This window comes from Macaca mulatta, chromosome 5 (assembly GCF_049350105.2).
Source record: "Macaca mulatta isolate MMU2019108-1 chromosome 5, T2T-MMU8v2.0, whole genome shotgun sequence".
NCBI lineage: Eukaryota > Metazoa > Chordata > Mammalia > Primates > Cercopithecidae > Macaca > Macaca mulatta.
In genome coordinates, this window is record NC_133410.1 from 184,612,122 (window position 1) to 184,629,809 (window position 17,688).

General features: G+C 33.9%; 1 protein-coding gene across 3 annotated transcripts in view; it reads left to right on the top strand.

Moving 5' to 3' along the window:
* Positions 1-16,589, top strand: part of WDR17 (WD repeat domain 17) — a 118,342-nt gene extending 101,753 nt beyond the window's left edge. For 2 of the 3 annotated variants that reach the window (XM_078002736.1, XM_078002735.1), the window contains 7 exons: positions 4,272-4,383; positions 7,962-8,103; positions 8,851-8,953; positions 9,895-9,996; positions 12,006-12,104; positions 12,417-12,600; positions 14,747-16,589. In XM_078002736.1, coding sequence (XP_077858862.1) covers positions 4,272-4,383; positions 7,962-8,103; positions 8,851-8,953; positions 9,895-9,996; positions 12,006-12,104; positions 12,417-12,600; positions 14,747-14,866 — 862 coding nt within the window. In that variant the 3' untranslated portion in view covers positions 14,867-16,589. Of the gene's footprint in view, positions 1-1,719; positions 1,741-4,271; positions 4,384-7,961; positions 8,104-8,850; positions 8,954-9,894; positions 9,997-12,005; positions 12,105-12,416; positions 12,601-14,746 lie in introns of all 3 variants that reach the window. The other variant, XM_078002734.1, reaches the window with a different exon arrangement.
* Positions 16,590-17,688: the final 1,099 nt, after the last annotated feature.

Genomic DNA, 17,688 nt, shown 5'->3' on the forward strand with positions numbered 1-17,688 from the left:
TGACAACCACAAGTGGAAAATTCCACACGTAAGTACTTAACAAAAATTTGTTTAATGCACAAATTGTTAAAAATATTGTATAAAATTACCTTCAGGCTGTGTATATAAGGTATATATGAAACATAAATACATTTTGTATTTAGACTTGGGTCCCACCCTTTAGATATCTTATTATTTATATGCAAATATTCTAAAATCCAAAAACTCTGAAATCTGAAACACGTTTGGTCCCAAGCGTTTCAGATGAGGGATATCCAACCTGTACCACTTTATTATCTGCAGCCAACTCAGGAAAAAGAACAACATTTACATTCTTCTTTTTTGTCTGAATCTGAAGGTTTTATAGTGAATCAGGAATTTCAAAGTTGTTTTGATTTTTACATATATCTTACAGTAATGTAAGAGCTCCCTTCCCCCACTCAAATGTAGTAGTACCCTACCATCAGTTTTAGACTTCAGTATACATAATGGTGAGTCTCCTCTGAGAGTATCTAGTTATCCCTCTATCAAGAGCTGTAATAGTCAATTACATAGGGACTTGCCCTCATCTCAAAGCATGAAGCCTAATTCAAATTATTTATTCACGAAGATGGCTGATTTCATGCTAAAAGTCATCATCAGATGAAAGGGGATTTGCTTTTAAAAAGTGAAGGTAAAAAGCAGTAAAAGGGCTGAGCCCAGTGGCTCACACCTGTAATCCCAGCACTTTGGGAGGCCAAGGTGGGTGGATCACCTGAGGTCAAGAGTTCGAGACCAGCCTAGCCAACATGGTGAAACCCCATCTCTACTAAAAATACAAAAAAAATACCAAAAAAAAAAAAAACTAGCCAGGCATGGTGGCAGGTGCCTGTAATACCATCTACTTGGGAGGCTGAGGCAGAAGAATCACTTGAACTCAGGCGATGGAGGGTGCAGTCAGCCAAGATCACGCCACTGCCCTCCAGCCTGGGCAACAAGAGCAAAACTTCGTCTCAAGAAAAAAAAGAAAAAAAAAATTGGCAGCAAAAGAGAAATACGTATACAATTGACCCTTGAACAATATGAGAGTTAGGGGTGCCAACCCCCCAAGCAGTCCAAAATCCATCTATAACTTCCAACTCCCTCAAAACTTAACTACTAATAGCCTGCTGTTGACTGGAAGCCTTACTGATAACATTAACAATTAACACATATTTTGTATCCTTTGTGTATTATATACTGTATTCTTACAATAAACTGGAGAATAGAAAATGTTGTTAAGAAAATCTTAAGAAAATCAATTTCCTATGCCTTAAGTGGAAGTGGGTCATCGTAAAGGTCTTCATCTACATCGTCTTCATACTGAGCAGTTCAAACTCGTAACATTGTATGTTACATACTATGACTAAACATTTTTCAATTAACTATATGTCTTAGTTACTTTTACGAAAAAACAAACTTATTCCTTGTAACGCCCCCACCCCAACAGTTCTTTTTAATATATCCATAGATAGATGTAACAGAAACTAGCAAACAGTTTAAATGTGGTGCTGATTAGCTTTATTTTCAGGAGAAATCTGTGGTCCTCCTGGCCAGTAGTAGAGCTGCACAGATTTTAAAAAACATAGCTACATCATTTATAAAGATGTGCATAATTTTTAAGCTATAAACACCTCATGTGTTTTACATTTACTGTAAAAGTCTTTTCTTCCTGATACTCATCATATAATCATGGTATTCATATTTAATATTTTCTTTTAGCTTTCCATCTGTTGGATACAGGTATTATCTACTTTTATTTAAGAACGTGTTCATTGAAAATGTATACACTCCTTTATTGTATTATTTGAATGGTATATCTGTATTAAGAAATATTTATCAACTATTTTCACATTGTTTTATAGTATGCCAATTCACATGTATAATTTACAGCACATAAAACCTGACTACAAAGTACTGAGAAAAGTTCCTATAATCACTCATGGTTGTACACTCATGTACAACTTAAAAGTTGTACAATACATTAAATGTGACTTCCTGCAATACCAAATAAATAGCTAACTCAGCTAAGCAGAATGAAATACCTGTTCTGATAGTGAAATTTTATATTTTAGATCATTCAATTGGTCTAAATCATTTTTATATGTACATTTTTCCCCATTTGTGTACTGAATTCTCAAAAAAGGGTGAATTTGATTAAACATTGAAGGAAATTAGCTGGCCTTGCTAAAATTTCACCATATGAAGATATAATTCTACATTAAGAAAGTCAAATTTTGTAGTTCATTGAAGTTTGAATAGAATTTTAGCACAGCTATTTTATACACAGTAAAAACAAATAATTTCTGTATTTTCATGGACATTATTTAAAACTGCTATTAAATTTTGATAGGAGGAAACACATGACGTCATTCATACATTTTAGCAAGAACAGCTAAACTACAGCATGGAACTTGCCCAATGTAATAGAAAATGCGGCAGTTTGGAAAGATATTATGTATAATTTTTAAATGGCTAGGGGAAAATAATATGAAAAATTATTGTGATCTTTTAGCAATTCTCTTTTGATATTATCTAGAAAATTATTTATTAGTAAAATGATGAGTTATCAAAATATTTTATGTAAAAAACTTCACTAAAGTTTTTCTTATTCTAAAAACCTTAAAGTAAGCCTAATTTAAAATATTACTATCCTGATAGTTTGTGATATGTGTTTATTTTTTATTTTTAGTAAAATTTTGGATTTCGTACCAGAACTTGCCAATTATCTCTCTTCCTATTCTATATTCATTATATTCTTAATTAAGCATCTCTTAAGTTTTAAAAAGGAATCGATTTACTTAAATGACTAATGTAGATTTTACTGATGTCTTCACAAAGAAGATTAAGTGGGGTTTTACTCTCAGAGGCCTCAGCGCACAGCTTTGTAAATTCTTATGTGAAATATCACCTAATCTAAGGTCACCTATTCTGTGTGGCTATATATCAATTTCTTAAAAACAGTATCCTGAATTATTGAAAATTAGGTGTTTTCTCAGTTATGATGTATGCATTCATTAACTCCTCACCTAGTGATCTGAAGAGGATTTTACAGAAAATATTTTGGGCCGGGCGCGGTGGCTCACGCCTGTAATCCCAGCACTTTGGGAGGCCGAGGCGGGCGGATCACAAGGTCAGGAGATCGAGACCACGGTGAAACCCCGTCTCTACTAAAAATACAAAAAATTAGCCGGGCGCGGTGGCGGGCGCCTGTAGTCCCAGCTACTCAGGAGGCTGAGGCAGGAGAATGGCGTAAACCCGGGAGGCGGAGCTTGCAGTGAGCCGAGATCGCGCCACTGCACTCCAGCCTGGGCGACAGAGCGAGACTCCGTCTCAAAAAAAAAAAAAAAAAAAAAAAAAAAAAGAAAATATTTTGATATAAATCTTTTAAGTACATACCATTTTATATTTTTAAAACCCTCTATTGCTTTACTTCACTGACTGAATGTTTAAAAAGTAAATGGGCTGGTCTCGGCGGCTCATGCCCGTAATCCCAACACTTTGGGAGGCCAAGGTGGGTGGATCATTTGAAGCCAGGAGTCTGAGATCAGCCTGGTCAACATGGTGAAACCCCATCTCTACTAAAAATACAAAAATTGCCCGGGCATGGTGGCGCATGGCTGTAATCCCAGCTACTCGGGAGGCTGAGGCACAAGAATTGCTTGAACCCAAGAGGCAAAGGTTGCAGTGAGTTGAGATTGTGCCACTGCACTCCAGCCTGGGAGACAGAGGAAATGAGACTATGCCTCAAAAGAAAAAAAAAAAAAGTAAGAAAACTACATTTCCATCTTTAATTTCCACTTATGATTTAAGAAATATGTGGGATACCCAAAATTATGAACTTAAAATAACTCAGGTTTCACTGAGCTGGCTAATACAATTTGTCAATATTGACAAGCATAATAAAAGTTGACGAGAGTTAACTTTCACAATGTTTGCTTTATAATTCACTCCAAAGAACATAGTCAAAACTACTTAACTGATTAGAGAATATTCTGTAATAATAAAATTAATTCTAAGTGTGTTAAGACTAATGTATGTAAAGTTTACTTTTTAATATTTAGGAATTTATAAATATGTTTGCTGTTCATGACCTTTGGTTTGGGTAATCTGCATTTAGAGTAGTTTCATAATTACCTAGGTAATTAATAATGTTTGCATAAATTGAAAAGCAAGAGTGGTATATTATTTGAATTTCCTTTCTTTGAGATAGTTATGAATGTTATTTTTAAATCTTTTCCTCAATGAAGTGTCCCCTTTTGTTACGTTAACAGGAATTTGGCAGCCGATCTTCTCCTGATGATTCCTGATAATGAACTACATTTAATAAAACTCTGTGCTTTCTACCCAGGATGTACTGAAGAGATAAATGACCTTCATGATAAGGTATACTGATGATGTTAAATATTCTGGTTTGGAATGCAGTGCTATGATTTAATTAATTGTAGGTTCAAGCAAATAGAGATGCATGCAGAGAAACAAATATATGGTCCCTTTGGGATACATATATGTACAACAAAAATGGCAACAATAAGAACATTTCCTGAACTTCTGCCATGTGCTTGGCATTCTAAATCTTTACATATATTTGTATCTTCATTCTCATAAAACTTTGAAAAGCAGGGGATAATTATACAAAGAAAACTTGGAGAGGGTAAGGAATTTACCCAAATTAGTTAGTGGTGGAGTGAGAATTTCAACTTCAGCAAGTCTAACTCCAAATCCCAAGTGTTTTCCACTGTACACTTTGCATCTTGAAGTATGTTGTAGGATAACTTTTGAAAATAGACAACTTAGAATCCTTAAAAGAATTAATGAAATATAATGAAATTTACATGCATTTTTCTAAAGTGCCTTAAAAATACTCATCTGCAGAACATAGGAATCTGTGCATCAATATTATATATAAAAACAACCAAAATGTTCAATAGGAAGATTATTTATATTAATTTACAGTACTTTTTATATTTCAGTACAATTAATCCATTAAAAATCATGAAGCTCTATTTTTATTGGCATGATACATGGCTATGAAACAGTTAAGTAGAAAGCAGATCATAAAACTATGCATATGCCATATGATTTTGGTTTGAAAATAACTGTGAACGTACATATTTATTTATGTTGATAGCATATTTAAAAAGATACCTACAGTTTCTTGTAAGAAAATGATAAGATATAAGTACAATATTTTCTTGTCTTGAACCTCTAAAACAACAAAGTTTTGTTTCAATTATTTGAACCGTGATTTTTTTATCCCTAGTGGGTGAGTAGCCCTATTCATTAAGCAGATATATTCTGAGTATTGTATTAATACAGATTGGCCAAAAGTGTGTGAATGAGAATGTGTGGCCGGATATGTGTATGTGAATGTGTTTGTGTTGAGACAGGGAAAATACTTGTGAAAGGAGAAATGTCCAAAGTTACCAGTGGGTGGTGAGATGATGGGATATTTTAACTACTTTATACACTTTGTAGTCTGTGAATTATGTTTTTTAAAAAGCTGGGCTTTGTTTTTTTAGCATGACAACTAAAAACTAATTTATTTTGAAATTAAAATGCATATGAAAGTGGGAGTTTTTTAATTATACATTAACTGGTAGTGTTTGAATGTACACTAACAGATATCCTCTGAGGCAGAAGGTACAGATGTTAATATCAAGGCTCAGAGAGGCTAAATGACTTGTCTAAGCTTTAAGACTTAAGCTAATGACCTCAGTTATTATTTTCAGATTTTAAAGATATTTTCATAAATATATGCTCTTAATTCAAATACTTTCATTTGTATCATTTAGGACAACTTTAATAAGAAAACCACACTAGTAATACTGGAAAAATTTAGTATGTGTACTATGTTTTTATTCCTATAAATTTTACTAACATTGTTGTCAAATCAATTATTTTCTATTTATTTATTTATTTATTTATTTTGAGACGGAATTTCGCTCTTGTTGCCCAGACTGGAGTGCAATAGCAGGAGCTTGGATCACCGCAGCCTCCACCTCCTGTGTACAAGCGATTATCCTGCCCCAGCCTCCTGAGTAACTGGGATTACAGGTGTGCACCATCACACCCGGCTAATTTTGTATTTTCAGTAGAGATGGGGTTTCACGATGTTGGTCAGGCTGGTCTCGAACTCCTGACCTCAGGTGATCCACCCACCTCAGCCTCCCAAAGTGTTGGGATTACAGGCATGAATCGCCGCACCCTGCCAAATCAATTATTTTCTAATACAAGCTACACACAGTAGAAGAATATATGCAGTTAGCTGCGACAGCTTTTAACGATAGGGGCTAGAATATTACTCACCTCGTCTTTTCATCACACATTCTAAAAGGATATAATTAGACTTTCTGGTCATACTTCATTAATACCTTTTTAGAAAGACTAGTGAGTGTGTGTGAAGGTGTTAATAACTCTGAACAATTTCACAAGTACAGATGCTCCTCGACTTACCATGGGGTTACAGTGAGTAAACCCATCATAAGTCAAAAATATTCTAACTCAAAAATGCATTTACAACCTAACTTACCAAACATCATAGCTTAACCTAGCCTTCCTTAAACGTGCTCAGAACACTTACATTAGGCTACAGTTGGACAAAGTCATGTAGCACAAAGCCTATTTCATAATAATATCTCATGTAATTTAATGAATACTGTACAAAAAGTGAAAAACAGAATGGTGGTGTGGGTACTCAAAGTTACAGTTTCTACTGAATGCATGTCGCTTTGGCACTACCATAAAGTCAAAACATAAGTTGGGGACTGTCTGTAACACTGAAAACTATATATTCACATATGATGTTTACTTATATAACTTTTAGAATTGTAAAATATATAGGATAAAAATTATAAGGTGATCATCTTACTCTTCTTCTTATAGGCTAGTTAAAAATGAAATTTAAATGGGAGTGACTTTTTATTTCCTCTATGCCGTGAGCATATATCAAGGTGAAGAACCTATGTCTCTAGCCAAGCACAGTACTTACCATATAGTAGTTGCTTAGTAAATAACTGGCATTTCATGAATAAGGATGGGGAAACGATATGAAATGTTAAATATATGAGAGCCCCATTAATTCAGTTTGTTGTAATTTTTTTGAGAGATTGAGATGTAAAATGTTCATTTTACCTAATTTTTAAACAAGAAATATGAAATGATTGAATGAATGTATTAATAAATAAATTGAAACAAACCATGAAACTATCCACATTGTTTAGATGTAAACTTGAACATTTAAGCTTCATCTATTATAAACACATCAGAATTGGATATAAAAGGTAACTTAATGCTTACCTACATTATAAGGAAGCAGACCAACTTACTTGAGAAAGGATCAGACTCTCAGTTTTAACAGAAAAAGAATTTTTTTAAATGGGGAATGTGGCTTTTTATTTTATAGTAATGAAATTTCATGGATGAAAAAATATCCATTTCATGGCATTTCAAAATGTCAAAGCTAAAAACTTTTAGAGCTTCTACATTTTTTTGTGTCTCTGAAATAAGGTTGCTTTGTTTCAAAAGCCAAGTGACGTTAAATTACAGTGTAGAGGTTATGTAATAATGCACACCCTTTATGTTTGGTGCATTTAATGTAGTTTTTGACAATGGTCAATATATTTTTTCTAACATAATTAATTTCATCATTTAGGTGCTAAATTGCATTTGTAGGTACTAATTTCAGTATCACAATCAGGACAGTTTACTTCTATTTCTTTTTTAGGTATTTGTGTGATGGAAAACTACTAACTCATTAGCTAATATCCCCGCTTACTGTTTTTAGATCTTAAAGGTATTTCCATAAATATATTCTCTTAATTCAAATGATTTCATTTACATCTATTTTAGACAACTTTAATAAGAAAACCATACTAGGAAAGTTGAAAATATTTTGCACCTACACTATTGCCTTTATCCCTGTGAATTTTAGTAACATTGTTTTCAAATCAATTGTTTTCTAGTGTAAGCTACCCACGGTGGAAGAATGTATACAGTTAGCTGAGACAGCCCATGCGGATGACAATATATTTGAAACTGTAAAATATTACTTGTTAAGTCAAGAACCTGAAAAAGCCCTTCCTATTGGTATTAGCTTTGTTAAAGGTAAGTAATTAGTTGGTAGTATAATTTAAAATATAGTCATTTATTTGATCTTTGTTTTCATATTGATGATCGTTTTAATTCATTTTTGCATTGCTATAAAGAAATACCTGAGGCTGGGTAATTTATAAAGGAAGTAGATTTACTGGCTCATAGTTCTGCAGGCTGTACCAGAAGCATGGCACTGGTATCTGCTCAGCTTCTGTGAGGCCTCAGGAAGCTTTTCATCGCGGCAGAAGGTGATACAGGAGCAGGCATATCACTTAGAGCAGGGGTAGAGAGAAGGAATGAAGAGAGAGAGGAAGGGAGGTGCCACACTCTTAAACAATCAGATCTCTTGTGGACTCAGAACAAGAATTCACTCATCACCAAGGGGATTGCACTAAGCCATTCATGAGGAATCCACCTCCTTAATCCAAACACCTCCCCACTCCAGCATTGGGGATTACATTTCAACATGAGCTCTAGAGAGGACCAGCATCCTAACTATATCAGTGATCAGCCTTAAAACCAAGAACTAGTCATCCTCAATTTAAAAAGGAGAGTGATGCTGATGTGAAATAGGGCATCTCTTCCAATTTTATGGTATGGGGACCTGAGAGAGGATGAATAGGAAAATACTTGTGATCTAGAAAACAAAGAGGTAGGTAGTACTGACTCACAGAAAATTCATCATATAAGTTAAAAAATGGATGAATAAATTTTGAGACTGTTATTTAATGAATCTCTCATCTGGTTTTATTTTTCCAGAATACATCAGTAGTTCGGACTGGACTTTGGATACCATATACCCTGTTCTTGACCTATTGAGCTATATTCGTACTGAGAAATTGCTCTTGCATACGTGTACTGAGTGAGTATTTCTTTCTGCAAAATATATAAGTGAATCTATGTGATAATTTTAAAGTGGCTCCATTGATTTTGGTATTCAGATCAGGAAATAGGATTATCTTGGACAGGTAGCTACACTTGTAGAAAGAGTGTATTTGTGTTTGTTATATTTTTAAGAAAAAAAGGTAGAGGTCAACTTGAAATAGAATATTAAATTTTAGTGGTCCACTTAATATCTGGTATGCGTATGTTTTTATATGTACACACACATACCTGGTTTAAAGAAAGCAAGTTCAAAGCTTTTGGACCTCAAGTCCATAAGAAACTCATGGTCATATTTATTAAATATCCATTGTATGCAAAGCATCATACTGAGCTTGTGGGAAAGAAGTAAAAGGCTAGAAAGTACAAAATAGACATCATCCCTGGATTCAAGTCCTATTAAAAGACATTGTTATCTATATAACTAAAGCCGTCAGAGACTCTTGTATAATTTACAAGAGAAACTTCGGGCTCTACTTGCTTTAAAGCCTGTATGGAAAAAATGATGCAGAAGCCTGGGAAAGTGGCTAACTCCCTGTGTAAGAACTGCAGAAGGCATTCTTTACCCTCTCCTAGAGTCTACACGGTATTCCGGGACTCCCTCCACCTGACCAAAGGAGTTATTTAGGGATAAATTACACGAAGAAACAGCCAGGAAATAGAGAAAAAAAAGCAGGCAAGAGTGAAATATTACTTAAAGACTTTTATTTTATATTATAATTGATGATACAGTATAAATATCTGAATAGGAATTAGGAACTGATGGATAATTTTCCTTAAGTTTAGAAAATTTTCTAAACATATATTGCTATAAATGTCACCTTTCAGAGTATAGAGATACAAGTACATGAACTGTGTGTCAGAGTAATGTTCTATGCCTCAAATTGTGGAATTTATAAAAATAAGTATATTCTCTTTTAGAGCCCGAAATGAGTTGCTAATATTATGTGGTTACACTGGTGCATTATTGGCTATCAGAAGACAGTACCAAAGCATTGTTCCAGCACTTTATGAGTACACAAGGTAAAAAAGGTTTTTTCTTCCATCGTGACATTAGAGCAATTTCTTTCACTAAGATGGATAATCTCTAAGTGGATTATAGAAAGTATCAAATATATTATTACAAGTATCCATCTATTTACTGCGCATGTGCTTTATAATAAAGAAGCACATAAACTAGAGATGTGTTAGGCTATAAATAATAAAAATTCTAATACTAGCTTAAACTCCTAGGGTTTATTGATCTTTCATGTCAAGACACTTAAGACAGGCGTTCCAGGGCTTTTACTGCCTTGCAGTGATTTCTTCAAAGCCCTGATCCTCCCCTTCTTTCCACTGTGATATTTTTGGATTATTTCCTCTTGCTTGAGTATCCCATGGTTACAAGATAGATACGAGCCCTCCATGAATTACGACTACATTCTAAGCAGGAAAGAGGTAAGAGTGGAAGATAGAGACCACAAAGGACTTTCTCCTGGCAAGACCATTTTATTCAGGGAAGAAGGTCCTCCTTAGGGTTTTATGCCCACATCTCACTAAAAGAAAATAGGAAACTGAATATTGTAGCTTTTCAATCTCCACAGCAGAAAAGGCAAAGTAAAAGGAGTTTGTAAGTAGCAGGTTACTTACTATTTTAATATTTTATATTCAGGCATAACCTGTTAGCCTTACCCCTACCTTTTCTAACAACTTGTTTAACTTCAGCCCTTGTACTTAAAACTTCTTATACTATAAAATAAAATTCACGGTGCCTTCCATGAAAACCTACTTCCAAGTCTAGTAGTTAGCTAAATGGCTTAGTAGGTGACCATTTTAACAAATGCAGAGGGTCTGTGGTTAAGCAGTTTTTCTAAGTTCATATGTGGCCGAAGATTCTGAGAGAAACAGGTTTTCTCATTCCTAACTTATTTTCCCTACTGTGTAGGTGAAGCACTAGCTGTCGCCTAGTGCAAATAAGGAATAATACGGAATTAATATTGTCAGCATGCTCATGGAAAAAATCTCTTTCTATATAGGCAGCATAACCAAAATTGGAATGCAACATTTAACAACATTGAAAGATATTATGGGAGCAGTAGGATATATCACATAGATGTAAAATAATGTTTAATGAAGTATGTTCAGCTATATATAATTACAAAGGTAAAGAGAAAAATTCTTAATTAAGCAAGAAGAAAAAGAATGGTTTTTATCTGCAGGGGCAGGAGAGACGTGAGAGAATGTGACTAAGTTTAGGGAATGTGTTAGCTTAGAAAGAGAAATAATTTCCTAATATTAAAGAATGTATCGTCTCTGACAATTTCATCTTTGTTGTCTTGCTGCTTATCATTATTTTCCTGACCCACTAAATATGTGAGCCCTCAAAGTTTCATTCTCTCCTCCTCTGCTTCCCTTTTTCCTCCTCTCCATCCCACTCTCCTCCCACAGCTCCACTGCCTCCCCTCTCCTTGCTATACGGTGTCCTTCAGAAACCTCACCACTTTTTAGCTTCACCTATCACCTCTGAGGAGGTAACTCAGTGTCTTATACTCAGGCATAGCCTACTCTTCAAACTCCTGTGTGTATATTCAGCAGCTTGCTAAACTCCAGCCTAAAAGTCAGTATGCTCAGAATTCAAATCATGTTTCTTCTCAAATCTCCTCCTCCTGTGTTCTCTTTGTGTCATTCAAGATTAAATCATCAGGGTCACAGTTAAGTGTTCTCTCTCACGGTGGCTACTATTTAACATCACTTGACTTGTCCAACCATTCTCCATACATTATGCAGTTCATTTATTCATCCGCTCACTCAGTTACTCATCCACCCAACGTTTACTGAATAACTTCGACTTGCCAGGGACTCTGCTAAATATATTAAATATACAGATGAGCATATATACACATATACTAAAAAATATTCTATATGTACATTATATATAAGGTATAATGTCTGTATACAGAAACGTAAATCTAAAATCACATTTAAAGTTTGTTTGCTTTTTCTGATATCTTAGTTTTTGGTATCAGATGTTAATTTCCTTTTCACACATTCAGTCAGCTATTAAAACGTCGGGAGGTGTCAGTACCTTTAAAAATTGAATATCTTTCTGAGGAACTGGATGCATGGAGAGCTTGCACACAGTCCACCAGCAGGTGAGTAAATATGATATAAAAATTGGAAGGCAGAAGGTATTTGACGTTATAGACAAACTTGTTGAAAGTATGTGTTGTCTCATTAATTGTAGCAGAATTTAGCAGAATCTTGATTTGTTTGGCATATATGCAGTAATAATTTACAGTGCCATACTTTTCTGCCATTTAGTCCTTTGTTTTACTATAAATTAAAGGTGATTTGCCTCCGTCAATAAAGGGGAACTAAATAATCATCAGGGATAATTTCTAATCTAAACATCAAAAATTCTGTGATTCAACAAAGTGAAATGTTGACATCTGTTGAAAATATAGATCATTAGAAGACTCTCCGTATACACCCCCTTCTGATTCACAAAGAATGGTTTATGCAACTTTATTAAAGAGACTAAAAGAAGAGTCACTGAAAGGAATTATTGGACCAGATTATGTGACTGGATCAAATCTTCCAAGTCATTCTGATATTCACATTTCTTGTCTTACGGGATTAAAAATCCAGGTAAAGCCTAATGTCAGACATAACGTGCATTTCACCATTTTTATGTGTTTACTTTTTGAAATGATATCTTAAAATAAGCCTAATTTGGGTAAAAGTAGGTAATTTAGGACTGGGGCCCAATATGAAAAATTGCCTCTAGTGCTTCCATAGTTAGTGCAAGTGGCCTCTTTCGGCTTAAATTCAGATACAGTAATTGTGCTGACATCTTACCACAGAAGCAATTCATGTAATATGTATACTTAGTAACAGATGATATGTATACTTTGTAACAACTATGTTTGAAAATATATACAGGTCATATCCTGACGGGAATTAAATAAGGGAGACAAAGCAACAGTGAACAACAGATGATTATGTCAGAGTAGATTACATTCACTTTCTAGTCACCATTTATGATGTATAAAAGCAAAGCAATTAAAAACTGAGAGATGTGTATTATATCATTAATATATTGTGCATGTTCTTACATCGAGTTACGGAGCTTTTCAGCTATTAAAAATTACTGGGATCAATCGTGAGGGATGTCGAATTGCCAAGGATTGGTCCCTAATGTACAGTCAAACTAATGATGATGAATGATACCAGAGCCTCCCAATATGACCCAGGGGTGCCATTATCTCTAAGAAATAGAGAAATCTTTATTGTCTTAGAGCCAGGACTAGTTGTAGGTGTCCCCATGAAGTAAACAAAGCCAAATCCCCTGAAATACAAATTGAGACTACAGATTAGACTAAAAGATCCCCACCTCCCAATAATATACACAACTTATTGAGCAGATTCTTATGTATTTCTAATCATGTGAAAAGTCACATTTCATGCTAGGCCAATGAAGAAGGCAGGTTTTGCCATAGCGACCCAAGATAAATGAAGCAGCTGGATACTGATATAAATCCTAACTGTAGCTTAGCTTGCCACTGCAAGCTAGTTTAGTCTCAAAACATAACCAGTATCTTCCAAAACATAGGACACATAGTTGTATACACCTTTATTATCCATTTACGTTCAGAAATAAAGAACCAAATCAGGAAATTAAATAACTTTTAGTAAAGAGCAAGAAACATTATGAAATCTTTGGAGTGTGTCATCAGTGCCATTCTCTGCGCTTTGTGTACCATTTCTAGTACTTGATACCTTCATGTTTCTTTCCTCCTTTTCTTAAGGTTTCTTTTCTCCATCTGACCTTGACCTAAAAGGTACTATCTAAGCTCTCTGTAGCCAAGCCTACATCCAGGAAGAGAGCTACTAATTATCTCATGTACACTGAGGCCCACATGACTGGTATAGATGGAGTACTGTCCTGCCAGGATATTTCTATTTCATCAGAAAGTTGATATGTTTGGGTTATAATTGTGAAATTTCTAGTGCCTACTAATAGGAAGCTGTCTACTCTACATACTCCTATGATGAGCTTTCCATTATCTAGAAATAATTTGCTACAAGTTGTATTATTTGAAATCAGACCCAAAATTCAACAACTTTATAACCTAATTAAGAAAACATAATATGTATTGCATCTTGTGTTTTTGAAATTATGCTTTTCCTTACCCAAGCTAGGTAATATAGATTGAAAACGCTTCGCATTTCGTTCTTCATAACTACCTTGGCATATATCATAACTGATGCAACTAAATTATAAATAAGCAAGAAAATCACATGACTAAACATATTTTAAACTATATATACAATATAGAACAATATTCTTCATCTTCTGGAGAGCACATTTAAAGTTTCTGGCTTAAATAATTTCCCCAGATGTACTGACATAGGCTACATGAGTAAAATAGTGAAATATATTTAAGTCTATTATTAGGCATATATGCTTTTATGGAATAAGTAAACTTTGTGGCAGTTACCAGATTAACAAGATGTATTTGTCATTGGCAGTGCTACTGTATTTAAAGAATTTAAATTGAAAACAATTCTATTTTGACAGATATTAGGGCATAATGATGTAATGTTAGGACATTTGAAAATGTTTCTATATTTGGGTCCAACTCAAAAAAAGTAATTTTCTCATATTCTTAAATTTTTATTAGCGTTGCCTAAATATCATGTTTTTTATTGCAGTGATTCTCTTTCTGAAAGTTTAAAAATACTTCGCAAATTTATAATCTCATCTTCACTTTCCTCAACTCTCACTGCACAGGGCCCTGTGTTTTTCCTTGAAGACGGGAAATCTGCTATCTCCTTGAATGACGCTTTGATGTGGGCAAAGGTGAATCCATTCTCACCTTTAGGGACTGGAATACGACTCAATCCATTCTGATAGAAGATTTTTTTCCATGCTGGATTTTTTTTTTTTTTAAAGAAAAACTCTGTGGGTTCCTATTACCTTAATCTTTGTTGTTCAAGTGCCAGAGGTTGGGAGAAGGATCGCAGGTTGGGAGAGTTGGGAAATAACAGTGAATTTATTCATTCACTTCAAAAAATAAAATATGTATATAATTTAAAGGAGAAACAGGTGCCTCTTTTATAAACAGTAACAGCTACTTTTGAGAAGGAGGAAATATTTAAATTATAAAGGACTGAATAATCTAAAAAGCATATAAAAGTTTCACACAGCATAAAAGGTATCAAAATATCATATTGTTGAAATATTGAAACATATTAAATTGTGCAACACCTAGAAGAGTGCTGGACATACAGTAAGTACTTAATGGATATGTGAATGATTGAATATCTTGAAATGTCAAAACGTAAGGTGTGCACAGTGATCTTCAACTTAACAAACACTTACGTTCTCCTTTATAAAATGCATAGTAAACCACTAATGTTAGCTATTTAATAAAAGTTTTCAGTTATAAGTTTGGTAAATATTAATAAATGGATACACAGTCAAAATACTTTTAAAAAAAGAAAATGTTACCAGTTTTTTATCTGAAGTTTAACTGTCCAATTGTAAAGGTGTAAGTTATATAGGCATGAAAAAAATTGGGGAGTAAAAATCACAAAATGCAGTCGAATATATATGAAAAGCATTAGATGATAAAGTGACTATTTTAAGAGATTCAGCATGCATGGATATTAGTTTTGATTAATGTGTATAATAATTTACACATTATACTCTAGTCAATTTATGTTAACTTTATTTAAAACACAATTTATTTGTCTGGGCACGGTGGCTCACGCCTGTAATCCCAGCATTCTGGGAGGCCAAGTCAGGTGGATCACCTGAGGTCAGGAGTTCGTGACCAGCCTGGCCAGCATGGTAATACCCTGTCTGTACTAAAAATACAAAAATTAGCTAGACATGGTGGCGGGTGCCTGTAATTCCAGCTACTTGGCAGGCGGAGGCAGGAGAATCGCTTGAACCCGGGAGGCAGAGGTTCCAGTTAGCCGAGATGGCGCCACTGCACTCCAGCTTGGGTAACAAAGAGCGAAACTCCATCTCAAAAAACAAACAAAAAACACAATTTATTTGATGAAAATTAGTTTTAAGTAAATCTTTGTAAATAGATACTGGTTGAAATATTGGACATATTAGGTTGATTTAACTTTTAAAATGTTTTTTAATAGTGTAAAGCTATGAAAAGCCTGATATGTGACTACAAATGTTTCAGTTGGACTAGAATTCTGACTTTGAAACTTATTAAATTAATGCATACTGAAAGTACTTTGATACTCAAGTTTTACAAGATTTATAATATAGATGTTTTTGTTTGACTAAAGAGTAATCTCAAATAACTAGAATACTTGGGGCTTTTATTATCTTTAAACTTGTTACATTTGAAATATTTTTAACACCTTCTTAACAAAACTTCTTAAAACTGGAAAAAATATATATTATGCGTCTATGTATCATATTTATCATATTGACCACTTTTGATTCCTCAAAAAGACATTACAGGTTTAAATTCCATTTTATAAAAAAACAAATTACCTGTAATCCCAGCACTTCGGGAGGCCGAGGTGGACGAATCATGAGGTAGGTAGATGGAGACCATCCTGACCAACGTGGTGAAACCCTGTCTCTACTAAAAATACAAAAATTAGCTGGGTGTGGTGGCACGTGCCTATAGTCACAGCTACTCAGGAAGCTGAGGCAGAAGAATCCCTTGAACCCAGGAGGTGGAGGTTGCAGTGAGCCGAGATCGCACCACCGCACTCCAGCCTGGGCAACAGAGCAAGACCACCATCTCCAAAGAAAAAAAAAAAAAAATATATATATATATATATATATTTAATCTTATAGAAGAGAATATACACAACTCAGAGATGCAATGGATAATAAAAAGAGTACCTGAGAAGTATTTTTTTAAACTCTTAGTGATATCTGTAACTCAAATTTTTCTTAGGTGAGGAGGATTATTAACTGGCACATATGTACTAAAAACCCCTCACTTAAAAATGGCAGTCTCAATCCTACTGTCATCCTTTTTATTTTAAAATAAATAAGCCTATCTTTTTTGTGCTTACATACTTCAAAGGATGTCATTAAGTATATAAACAATCATTACTTCTGTATTTTTAATGAATGCAGGAAAATAATATTTTTATGTATAAAAGATGAGAAAATTTTGCAAGTCTTTAAACACATAAATACAACAGAAGAGCAACCCAATTTCTGTCTGAAATCTAAATTGGATTCATTTGACCATCATTCTATTATCTTTGATTCCTACAATGTCTATATCTTATGACCTATAACTGTTAATTTTTCCTAGAATTATAAATGTCATTTGACTATGTCAGTCTGTATATATTGTGCCTTAATATGAAAAACAAATTTTTAATTCATAAAAATATTTTTATTAGATTTCATATGCATGAAACCCAAGCAAATTTTATGAATTTATTTTACTATCTGAAAATGTTCATACTACCAATAATGTGGACAAATTACTCTGCAGGTTTCAATATGCCTCTCTAAAGGAAGAGTCTCATTAGACAGTGATTTTTAAAGCATTGGAAAAACATTTTGCCTGTAAAAGTTAGCAGTTATCAAGTGGTTCACAAAATCACAACATCAAAATAGTTACATCTTGTGAAAATATATTATTTTTATGTCAATCAAGACAAATGAAATATATATGTATGTGTATATATATGTATATATGAAATATATATGTGTGTGTGTGTGTGTATATA